At 33.7% G+C, this 12,860-nt stretch overlaps 1 protein-coding gene across 1 annotated transcript; it reads right to left on the bottom strand.

Moving 5' to 3' along the window:
* Nucleotides 1-1,635: 1,635 nt before the first annotated feature.
* On the bottom strand, nucleotides 1,636-11,386 carry LOC107901411 (uncharacterized). The gene is made up of 16 exons (XM_016827406.2): nucleotides 10,955-11,386; nucleotides 10,724-10,864; nucleotides 9,666-9,833; nucleotides 9,235-9,528; nucleotides 8,846-8,898; nucleotides 8,289-8,379; nucleotides 7,967-8,182; nucleotides 7,422-7,481; nucleotides 6,139-6,218; nucleotides 5,690-6,012; nucleotides 5,500-5,591; nucleotides 5,286-5,415; nucleotides 3,164-4,323; nucleotides 2,769-3,076; nucleotides 2,247-2,414; nucleotides 1,636-2,133 (listed from the first exon to the last, which is right to left on the bottom strand). The coding sequence occupies exons 1-16, from the start codon at nucleotides 11,222-11,224 to the stop codon at nucleotides 2,022-2,024; spliced, it is 3,666 nt and encodes a 1,221-aa protein (XP_016682895.1). The 5' UTR covers nucleotides 11,225-11,386; the 3' UTR covers nucleotides 1,636-2,021.
* Nucleotides 11,387-12,860: the final 1,474 nt, after the last annotated feature.

Here is a 12,860-nt window from a genome sequence, read left to right as displayed (position 1 = left end):
ATTAGAATCAATCATTACAACACATAAACGAAATTATAATTACAATCAATACATATGTATAATTATGACCAAAATTAAACTATTACAATGCAAGAATAGACAAACTAATAATCAAAATATATCTTAACTTAGTTTAGAAGAGTGTGCTAAAGTATATTATTCTCCTGTTTATGGGTTGGGAGGGGTTATGAGTAGTTTTAGATATTGTGTGAAAAAAATATCCAGATATAATCTGAACATATAATGAGATTATTCATGAAAAAAAACACGTGTTTTTCTTAGACAAGATGAATGTCATTGTTTACCCAAAAATGGTTTCAAAATAAAATAACTGCACCTTCATAGCAGCTAAGCTAGAAATTTGAAATTGTTGGTAGAAATCAATACTATTAATAAGCTTATGAATGGAGAAGCTCACTTTTTAACCACTACAACTATAATTTTAACCTGATCCCACAAGAATTAATCCCAAATTCAATATAGTTCATGCCTATATATTATAATTGAGTATTTTATTTTATCTATCTTATTTTATATTTATATATATTATTATGTTAATAATTCATATTATAATAAAATTTTGATATTGTATCATATTGGTATTATATTATATTTAATTATGTTTTTAATATTATGTTGGTATCTATAATCATGTCGTATTTGATATTGTAACCATATAAATTAGAAAATTAAAAAGGGTATTTGAGTAATCAGGTAAACACTAAGTTACCGTTATATTGATTACGTTGGTAATAAGATTACCGACATGTAACTTAACATATTCTTCAATATGTTACATTGTTTTATTTGGTTCATTTACTTAAAATGTAAGATTTTATTATTTGATTAATAAAATTTAAGTTACCTAAAATCTCAATTTTACTAAATTATTTTAGTATAAAACTTGTTTTCTTAACGAGTTTAATTCTTCCAACATTAATCTTTCTCGAAAGATATTGATACCAAAGTACATGAAGCCCTTGCATTGAATTTTCATATTCTCATTTTTGTTATAAAAACTTATATAATACATTTATCATAATATTATTATAATTACTATTGTTGTAAATAAATAAAATAAATTATAAATACATAAAATTTGATATAATATAAAAAATATTATTTCATATGAAAACTTTATATAATACTTGTTTATATCAAAAAATAGCATACGAGAATATAAAAAAAAATTTCTAAAATGTAATTTTGAAATTTGAATGAAATATTGGGTAATTTAATCATTTAAATATTACCAAAAATATCATTTAAATAATAGCGTAAATTTGTAAATTTCTAAAATCTAGCAAAGCATACATCAATTTTACTTTGAATCGAAATAAAGTATATCATGATTAAATTTCTTAGCTAATAATGCATAAATCAAAGTTTTCTTTTAACTATAGCACTTGAATTTATTTAGATATTATTTTTTTAAGTTTTGGTTGGGCAATCCTGGTTGTGGGATTTTTCTAGAAACAAACAGTACAGTTTTTTTGGACAGCAGACACTCAGAAATTTGATAACTCTAATTTTCAACAACAATAATTGGCAGAAATTCAAGGAGCAGAAGAGTTGAGCAATGATTTTTAAGCATATATGAAGAACAGGGAATTCTCTTCTAAGATGGCTGACTAATTGAAGGGAAAAAAAAACTGCATTATATATCTTATTTAAATATGACTTGATGTTTATTATTATTATCAGTAATATCACTACAGAACTGTTATTACTATATCTATATGCTTAACAATGAGAACGGATGGAATCGCATTCAAGATTAAAATATATCTACTTTACCTCTAGTACCATGTTGAGCATGTTAGGAAGTATAGGCCAAAATGACATCTGTTGCAGACATTCCTTTTCAATACTACCATTCAACACTTAATATCTGCTGCATGGCATTCTGTTTTTCTCGGCAGCTGGGTTTTTGACTCTCCCCCCTCGGGCATTGTGTGGTTTACAAGCTTACTGTGCCTATTTTGTTATTTTTTCTCAATCATGGTTTTCTGAAACTAGCATCAGTTGTTGGATGATAACTTCCCATTGAAATTATATTGTTCCAACAATGAAATGTCTTCAGGAGATAACATTAGTACACCAGTACTCAAGTAATGCCGAGATCGTCGTGTCCTGTGTGAAAACAAGTTGAAATTAAACAGAAGTACCGCAAGGGATATGTGGTGATGACTAATCAAATACTAACACATTTGCAGGGCAGTAATTTGAAGTAAAAGTTCGTATACCTGCATCTTTTAGTCAAGCTTGTGCCTACTGATAAGCGGGAAGCTTCTGATTTTGATATATACCCCAAGGAAGAAACATATTCATGAAATGCATCACCCTTCAGCGCCAAGCAAAATCTTGATGGCACCATGGAGCTAATGATGTCGAATAAACATGACTTCACATCCCTATATTGCATATTCAAAAACCAATTTAGATAAGTAAAATGGCAGTGCCAATAATGAAGTTCTAAACCGAACAACTTGAGCAGCAAGAAAACATGCTTTTTCTCCCTAGCAAGATGAATGTACCAAAACTTTTTCCAGACAGAGCACACTAGATAAATGCCTAAATCATGCATCTATAGAGGTTCTACTTATCCAATGAAATACTTCATTCCATCCAAGCAACCCAAAACAAAAATTTTAAACGATCAATAATAAGCATGAAATTTGACGTGATTTGCCAATGTAAAAATGGTCAACTCATATGCAAGTAATATATATCCCAGGGTGGCATCAAGGAAAATGACAACTCTGGACCTTTTCACTGCCAGCTCATGTTTTGATGGGGTCATGTCCAAACCCTTTCCATCAACTGAAGTCCTGCTTGCACTAGCATCATGTCTAAGCAATCTACCAAGTGCCATTGTGCTAGTTGAGGAAGCCAGAATCTCTTGGCTCAAATCCACCCTATGCTCAAAACCCATTTTCAATCTTAAAGTATCAATTTCTTTAGCATACAAGCAAAATCCATGTTGTGAAATTGTGTTTGCCATCTGCAGCTGCTTGTCACGCCAGACAAATGCATCTGAATTCTCGGAAGGGATCATTAACATCTCCAAAGAATCCTGCACAACTGGCTAGTTAGCATCAAAGATAACAGGCAAACTCAATAAGGGTCTCTGAATAAACAACCAATAATATTCCTAACTTACTTGCATCTGGCACTTGGAAAGTAATTGGTCAGCTTGTGAAATTAGGTCACTCATTCTAGAAGTAAGCTTTAAGATATTCAGAGCATCTTTTGGCTCTGAGTCAACATACTGTTTTAGATCAGCATGACTGTTACGAAGTTTTTTCCATGATTCTTGTACTAAATCAGTGGCCACCTGGTTTCTAAATTTCCCCATGGAAAAAGATTTTTTGTTGAAATTCATGCGACTGCATTCATCCATTAGTTCAAGCCCACTTGATACAGCCTCATACTGATTTTGCGAATTCTCCACCACCTCTTCATGAGATGCTTCTGCTATTATATTGCATGTGCCAACTGAAATATCTGAAGTTTTAATCAACATATGCATAAATTTACCGGGGTCATTTGCTTCAGCTGGCAACAGGCCTTCTCCAAACTCGCAACTAACTGAAACTTCTGTTGTTTCAGAAACATTAGCACAAGACAGAGTTCTAGAAGAGAGCTCCATTCCATTAACAATTTCAGTCTCAGGAACATATGATACATCCAAAGATTCACATGTTTCCATTTTTAAATTATTTTCAGTTTCTGAGTATTGGAAACCCCTTCCCTCACATTTATCTACTCCAGAATTAAGTAGCTCATCTGTTAATGGCCTGTTGGGACAATGGGAAAGGTGTACATAATCTTCTTCGATGAATAATTCACGGTTGACATTCGAGTCTGAAACTAAAGAACGGTGTTTATTGAAGTCCTCATCTTCAGAATCAGAAGACAAAACAACATCAAGTTTCCTCCTACTTGTTCTCCGAGAGAAAGAAACCGGGGTGCCTGAGGAATTGTAAAAGTCATGTGCAGTATAAGAAGGGTTTATCGATTCATAGCAATCATGAATAGAGAAATTCCGGTGTGACATTACTTCCTTCTTTGCCTCTATACTGTCTATTTCATTATTATGCATCTCCAACCCATTTGGCATGTTGTTATGTTCAAGTTCTTCCTCCATCACCTCCATTAAAGTTGGATTTTCTCCCATCAGAGACAATTTCTCAGCAATTTCCTTCTCAACTAACTCTGATAACTGAGATGGGAAGCCCCAAGGGATTACAGTTGGTAATACCAAATGACCAGCTTCTAAATCAAATAGCAGTAACCCATAAGTCTTCTGCGATTTGCCACCTGGATCATCAATGGGCGTTAAAGCAAAGTGCAAATATATGATACAAAGAATTTTTCTTCATGAGACACTAAAAACTGGCAAGGAGCTCAAAAACAAACATTAAACATAGAAATCACACCCTTGAAAAGACCTCTTGTGATTTTCTCAAGCACAAAACAAGTATTTGAAATTGTACGAACAAAAAGGCATCCAGTTGGCCTTGACAGCACCATAATAACTTCCAAAAAGCCACTACTAAATGATAACAGAAATCCTTTTAGAAAAAGTATGAAGTATCGAAACCTAGACTGAAACCAGCTCTTTCTTCCATTAGGTTTCATCCCCAGATACATAGCTCATATAGCTGTAACTACAATGCATACTTATTATTCATAAATTTAATCATCATTAACAAAATGAATCTGCAAATAAAATTCACAGCAAGATGGTAAGGGTCACTAAACCTTAAGTCCATAACTACAAAGGCTGTTATAAGTTTTCTAGTGAATCTATCAATCAAAACTTTTGACATTAACACTTGAATTAAACTACTCTATACATCAGCATACACCAAAAAGAAACTGTTAATATAGTTTCCATCCATTCATGTATCAGGGAACAATTGAGATTACCCAAATCAAACTGAATATGTATTTGTAGATGGTTAATGTTTAATTCAAATGATACTTGGATTTATGCAAAGGCTCAAACATTTCCCGAAATTTTATTTTAAAACCGATTCTTCATGTTTTCTTACATAGCGATTTATTAAGATTTCCAATAATTTGGAAGATTAAACTATCGCCAAAAAAGGTTGATAGAATATTAGAGCTCTTTGATTATCTGACATTTTTCAAGGTCTTTTCTCAAAGCATTGTACCCAGCTGTGATGTCAGGGGAAACCAGTATACTAATCATACCATGTAAATTTCAGAAACAGAATAAATGTACTGCACAAACAAGGCTGTGTGCTGTTATTAACCTTTTTGATATTTTTTGCTCTGGCACCAAAACTGGAGATGCATAATGGTTTTCCGGATATCACCCTGACAACATTTAATTAATTGCTCTAGTAAATACGGTTGAATGATGGCTTTCTCAGCTGCACAGACCTGTCGCATAAAGATAAGATAAACATGAATAGATAAAGAACTTTGCTAGGTGAAAGAGTTCAAAGAAAGCACTGAAGTTTATACCATATTAAGATGGTTAAGCAGCTCTTCTCGTGATGGCATGGTGAAACATAACTCTAGCCTGTCCAAGTTGTCTGGCAGAACAAGATTGTTACCTGAGAATTACCACCAAAACATGGAGTTAAAAGGAAATACATCCAAGTTATAAAGAGTCAAGAAATATCAAATTGTTTCAACCATAAAGCCATCTTACTATTACTAGTCAGTATCACAGGCCCTCTTGCTTTTTCAGCAATTTTTTGTATAGCAGCAAGAAAACCACGATCTTCAGGAAAACTGATATCCACATCCTCAAAGAGAATCAAAGACCTAACTTTATCTTGACCAAATCCGGTTTCACGATCATTACAGACATGTTTTCCAGATGCACCATGAGGCCCTGATGAATCTTCCTCATCTGATATTGGTATAAATTCCACCTCCTTATCAAATTCTTTCACTGCTTCACCTTTAGATAAAGGTCCTGCAGATTTCATCATATGCTTGCTAGGTGAATCTACAAGATTTTCTATTGACCTGCAACAAGTATACAGTTTAGGACAGAATTACATTAGTAAAGCTTTTCTGCTAGATGCTTCAATGGGCAATAGAATTATCATAACAAGGAAGTGTAAGAGCGATGCTGAAGACAGAGTCACCAACCCTGTAAGGCAGTGTGATTCTAAAGCCTCTCCAAATTTTTGCTTCACCACAGCCCCATTTCGACAGTCTGATGCATTGGACTAACAAAACAATAGATCAGAAGCATTCAACTTTTACACAATGAATTGTTATATTATTAAATTACAAACACTAAAGATTGACTGAATTAATATTAATTTGAATGACTGCATTAATGATGCCTTGTAATTACAAAGGAATGTAACTAAACTATACTGGAATGGAAAGGACAGTAATTTTATCATCTTTCTACCTTTTAAGATGAATAATGATACAAAGAAAGAGAAAAACAGAAGAAACTTGCATAGTTCTCCAACTGACAGAAAATTTCAGTATTCAGTCTTATGCAAATTATTCTTTAGAAGTGGCAAATACAAGCCTTAGAATAAAGTCCATATCAAAAGCAACATAGATTTACTTGCAGCATGTTTTGAAGGTACTGGACACGTAAACTGGTTTATAATCATGAACCTATATCACTTCTGGTCGAAATCCTCCAAAACACTCAATGTACAAATATAAGTCCAAACTAAAAAGCAGGGGCATATAATACAGCTAAGACATGACAAGAGAATTGCTTTAAAAAGTAATACATAAATATGGCATGACAGCAAAAAAAAATAAATTTATATCATAATATACAATAAAAATGTAAATTTGATAATTTTCAATAAATATTACATGCAAATACACTTTTATTTCTTTTTTAATTTTTTTTTAATTTAAAAACTTGAACCTTAGGAAACCATTGGAACCAAATCACTCATTCTTGATTCCATATTGGGTAGAAAAATGCAAAAGAAAAAAACCATCACATGTCTGAGTGTCTTTGACTGTTTCCAATTTTATTTTTATTTTTATATTTTTGAAGTGACCCGGCATGTATTCACTGTGTCGGAGCATGTCCGGCACTTTGATATTCCCCTGATAGAAGTGTTTGATGGGTTCAAAAGCTCACCTAGATTTCCAATGATTTAGAAATAATGGAGAGATGAATCTTTGCTTTCAGTTGCAAGACACGTCTTAACAACTACTAGCACTTAGACTAGCAAACTTTATGAACTCAACCTAGAACCTTAACTTCATAACAAGCGGAGCTCATTTACTTCAGATATAACTCCTAATACTCTACCAGGAAAACTTAATGCTTATATGCATTTTCATGCCAGGATAAACACCATTGGGATATTGGTTGGCCACAACTAATGCTGGAGGATAAAAAAATGTAAATCTTTCCAACGAGAATCTAAAAGTTCAGTGGCAACCTCCAGAATTTTAAATCCTTGTTCCTCCGCACAAGCATGGATAGCTGCAGACTTCCCACTCTGCAACAAAAGGAAAAAATACCTTTAACTAACAATAGAAACCAAATACATATGTACCTAGCATATTTTGAAAAAAGAAAATACAGAACACTCTCCAACAAAGCAACCCTTTTGGAAAAAGAATAAGTATAAGCAAGAGATTTCCCATAAACCTTATACAACCACAAGACTGAAATCTTTGCAGATCTAACTACAATTACTGTTGTGAGTGAATCAACTTAATGTTAAGTTCCTAGTTCCATTTTCAGGAAAAGAAAAATACCAGTGAACCTTGAAAGCAAGAAACACACAATAAAGGCTAGCAAGAATTCAACTACCAATACCAGGAAAAAAATTATCAACCCAAACATGAAGTGAAACATGATAGAGATAATAATTCATACAAACCCAAGCATGATGGTTCATTATGTGAATTGCAAAAACAGAGACACAAAGGTTAACTTTAAAATAAGAATGTGCTAACTTTAGTCAAAAAAATTATATACCCCAATTGGTCCAGTAACTAAGAGAACATTCTTCAGGCTATCCTCTTCATCTATGTTTTCTGAATCAGAACCACTTGCACAAAAATCATCATCAGAATCTTCGTGCAAGCTTTGTTTATCAATGTTATTAGAGGCTTTGATGGCTCGAAAACTTCTCTTACGCCACAAAAACAACCAGTCACTCATAAACTTCACTGATTCAATATTACCACAAACCTGAAAAGCAGCAATAGCAGAGGAAAAAGAAAAAGAAAATAAGAAGTATGATATTACATCCCCTCCACCTTTTAAGGTCATTGTAGTTCAGAACAAACAATATCACCTCTGTGGCACTTTTTGGCTGGTACTTATCAGTCCATAAGCTATTATCAGATTCAGGCTGGATACTGCAATCATGATAACATGGAACCATTCTGCAACCAGGAACATAACGAAAAGGAACTTGCTTAGCAGAATAACAGAGTGACATAAACAGAGGCAGAATCCATTCACTAGCAAGTACCAACTTTTCTGTATACACTAGATTATTTTTAGTAACGATAACCTTTTCAGAAGTTTGCACAACTAAGTTTGACCATAACACCAAGACTTTAACAAGTTTGTGGAACCAACTGGCTGTTTTCATTTGATTAGCAAATACCATCATTGTTAAGATGCAAATCCTATTTCTAAATACCATCTCCATCCTGCATACTTTGAATTCAAGAGTGTCTGAAACTACAAAAACACACCAGATTCTCATATTGAGCAAAATATTGCGCAAAAACGCAAAATATTCCTAATAACAAACATATTAAGGTAAACACAAGCTAGCATATTAAGGTAAACAGATGAAGTTTAAAGAAAGGGCAGAAGAGTTTTAATATGCAAAATTTCAACCTTTCTTGAAGAAGTCTACTTTGTTCAAGCTCTGAATTTTCTACATTATCAACCTGCATAGAAAAAGGACACCAACTTCATCAACTTGGCCATCCTGGCAATAACAAAATTCTAGTGAAATAAATCAAAGAACATTCAAGTTCCATGAATAACAGATAAGCCTTTGGTTCACTGGCAGGTAGCGCTTCTTTAAAAGCATGGGTAAAGGAAGTACACATTAGATTCCACATTAAGTAATCACTTAAATGGGATTTAGGAATATGCAGGGTGGAAGCTGATTGTCTAAGACTACTATTGTCTAGGAGAAAAAGCTAATAGAACAAGAAAAGAAAATATTGAAAATAAATTTCAAGAAAAAAAGGCAATGAAAATAAAATTACAACACATACCCGTTCTGAGCTCTTCAACAGCTGATAGCTTTCCAGTTGCTCATCTACTGTTACAGCAGGTATTGCAGGTGGTTTTCCCAGTAAGTCATTATCTTCGATAATGCACTGATCTGACAACTTGCTTTGAACAAATGATGCATTAGAGAAATGTGAAACATCAGGAAAGTTGTCAATACACAATGCCTCGACATAACTTTCAAAAACTGATTTAAATAGGCCTTCAGGATTGCAAAAAGTGTCAAAGGAGGTTTTCTCAAAAAATGACCAATCTTTCCAATCAAGAACTAGATCATCCTGCATGAAAAAGATTGGGTGTCATCCCAGAAAAAAGATCATTTAAATAAGTTCAATTAAGAAGAAAAAAAACCCAAAAACAACAATATAAAGGAAAAACAGTACATTTAAACATGGTTGAGTCAATAATGCCATACCTGAGTTCTTTCAAATACATGAATAGGACCAATGTTAATGCGTTCGTTACTTATGTCAAGCAAGGCGCCATCTTTCCCTACTTCAGCAGTCTCCTGGCTTCTCTTTCCTGCTTTCCATGATGTGAAAAATGGATGAATTTGCCTTCCTGCAAACATTTGTGAATTTTCCTGATCAAGCATAAAAAAACCTTTTAGTTACAACTTACATGCCAAATATTGTATTTCATGTTGCTAGTTAAATTAACTTCACCTAAACTAAGGTACCGTTTGCTAGTAGTAAGAACTGATGTACAGACAGCCAAATATGTGAACACCATACCGCAGCACTCATTACAAGGAAAACCAGGGAGAAGGGGGTAGTGAAGGTGAAATGTTGCATAAAAAGAGGAGAAAGACAGAAAATGGAACAAAGAGGCTTCCTGTGTTGCAAGGAAAACCCTAACAGTCTTCAAATTAAACATTATCCAGAAAATTGGGTGGTAGTAAACTCTTCACTATAGCTTTGAAGGTCGATTATCATTCTTCCTATTCTCTTAATTAGACACATTCCTGCCCAATGACATTATGCTGGGCACTACTTAAGCTCCAAAGGCTTCATCATATTAATGGTCTCCAACCAAGCAGCACAAAGCCTACATCACCTATGAATACCTTCAGCATCCTCGTTACAGTAAATTAGAATCAAGTAAATATCAGCTACCAAGTTCAATTATTTTCTCTCTCTAGAACCCTGATTTTTTACCTTCGTCGTCATTCATGTCATCCCTATGTCGCTAAGAAAAGCTAAATTCCACCGCAGACCTATCTTTTTCTACTTGAAACTATTTTTATATTACTGCATTACAGCAAAAATTTTCAGCATTAGAACTTGATATTTGCTCTTCAACATCTAAAACAACATTCTCAATCAACACCAAACCGGGGGGGGGGGGAGGAGAGAGAATTAGCCAAAAAACTGCTAATGCAAACTATCCATAGTGTAATGGTGAACAAAAAGCGTGTTAAAACTTCCAAAAATTTAAAGGAGAGATCAGAATAATGCTAAGACAGTCACTAACCTCAGCTGTCAATTTTGCCTCCAATCTTAAATTAGGGATTTGTGGCGTTAATATATCTTCGCTCTCCATCAAATTGTTCATCCCATTCTTCTTCGGTGTAGTCTTCTTCGGTGTAGTCTTCACGGGCGATTTGCTCTTTGCCTGCCCATAGAAAACCACGTTAAAATTCTAAAGGAAAACTATCAAACAGCTTCTCCCCTTATTTAATAGGTTAAACTAACTCAACTAAACCTTTTTAGAAGCTCGATTCTGAGGAGTCACTTTCCCTTTCCTTCTTCTTCCCTTCTTTCCCTGACTGCCGCAGAAGTCTTCATCTTCGCCGTCTTTATCATCATCCTCACCTTCCTTAGCCTTCTGATCAACCTTCGGTTCAATTTCTGGTGATTTTTGCGGGAACAATGTTGACTGGACCAATCTCCGGCGGACACTCCTCCCTTCCGGGCGGTCGGTGCCATTGACTATCGCCACCTCCGGCCCTTTCTTCTCATCTGAATCGTCCATAGAATTGAGATTTACCCAATCTCAATTTAGGACTTTAGGGTTTTTGAGAGATTCAAAGATTTGGGTTTTTTTTCTTTTTGCTTTTGGATTTTCGAACGTGATCCAGCGAGTGTGATAGAAAGAGAAAGTTGGAGGGAACAAGGATTCTCTTCCCGCGCCATGTGGTCAAAGAAAAATAAAATTACCGCCATGTTTACAAGTATAGAGGTGGTAAAAGGTTACTTGATTCTAATTTACTTGCAATCAAATAATATTTTGCCTAATAAAATTAACTAAAATTGATTTAATCTTAATTTTTAAAATTTTGCGCTCCCGCGTTTCTTCCGATTTTTTCCTTCTAGCCGTTAACGTCAATTAATAGTAGACTTGTAATTTGTCATGTTACTTTTAGGGCAAATGACATCCAAGATCATTAAATTATTTATAAATTTACGTTTTGATCATTTAACTTTAAAAAGTTATAAAATAGTCACTGAATTTTTCAAAAGCTTTATTTAAATTACTAAATTGTTTGAATATTTTTTTAAGTGACTTGACTATTATTTTTTTTCTTTTTTAAAGTTTAACTAGCAAGCTTTAAGTAAAGATTTGATAATCGATACAATGGATCACTACCTAACGATAAGTAAAATAGCATATCTTATGTCCAAGTTGACCTAATGGTCAATATCGAATATCAAAGAAGAAAGACGTTTGAATTTTTTAAATGTTTGGGTTTTGATCCAAGTAAATATTACTTTTCATTATTGTTTTTCCTTTGTCCACATAGCCAATGCCTCCTCTGTCTGGTTCTCACCTTCCAACGGCAAGAATTTTATCTAACTTACCACTGCTAACATTGAATTTCTCAAGCATCAGTTTAGTTGTTGTCAACTCTTTTTGAGTCTTCATTGGATTGTCCAACTTTTTAACAAGTAAGGATTCATTGGCTTCTATCTATTTGACCAACCTCGAGATTTCATCCTTTAGTTGATTGTTTTCTTGTAACAATCTGACATTCAAATTACACACTTGTTCTCATTTTTCAATCATGGTCTTGTAGATATTCAAAAACTCTTCTTCAGATCCCCCATCTGGCTCTCTGTTTGTGTGCACATCTAATCCTTAAACAACACTTGTTGTTAAGGTCACATAATTTTTTTCAATAAGCCTCATCAAAATTAAAGCTACTGGAGGAACCTTCATCACTCCAAGCTACGGACAGTGACTTCTTTTTCTTATTCAGAGTGTTAGCACACTCATCTTAGATATGACTATAGCCATGGCACTCATGACTTTGAGTTTATTTTTTCACTCATGACTTTGAGTTCATTTTTTATTATATTTTCCAGTCTCTTATTTGATAACAACTCATTTGTTTTTGGTTTTCAGGTTGTTTTTGGAAGCCTCGATCTTCTTGAATCTTATTGACTACTTCTTAAAAGCTTTATCAAAGTTCTATGCGAGCAAATCAATTTCTTCTTGAAGTTTTTCAATCGTAATGGTGTTGGAAGTAGGCACTTCATCTACCACTTGTAATGCAATACTTCTTTCACATTGGTCTTACTTCTCTTGGTTTCAACTATGCAAATTCGTCAGTTTGTAATTTTATTTTTTGAGGGTAGGTCTAGATTCCATAATCTATTGTAAAACAACT

Source organism: Gossypium hirsutum, chromosome D06, assembly GCF_007990345.1.
Source record: "Gossypium hirsutum isolate 1008001.06 chromosome D06, Gossypium_hirsutum_v2.1, whole genome shotgun sequence".
NCBI classification, from domain to species: Eukaryota; Viridiplantae; Streptophyta; class Magnoliopsida; order Malvales; family Malvaceae; genus Gossypium; species Gossypium hirsutum.
This window is presented reverse-complemented; position numbering and strand designations above follow the sequence as displayed.

Excerpts from the sequence above, each read along its gene's own strand:
- LOC107901411 (XM_016827406.2), bottom strand. The coding sequence starts at position 11,224 with ATGGACGATTCAGATGAGAAGAAAGGGCCGGAGGTGGCGATAGTCAAT. Across the intron at positions 10,865-10,954 it reads AGAATCGAGCTTCTAAAAAG|GCAAAGAGCAAATCGCCCGT; the intron begins GTTTAGTTGAGT and ends TTCTATGGGCAG. Across the intron at positions 4,324-5,285 it reads GAGCAAAAAATATCAAAAAG|GTGGCAAATCGCAGAAGACT; the intron begins GTTAATAACAGC and ends TTGATGATCCAG.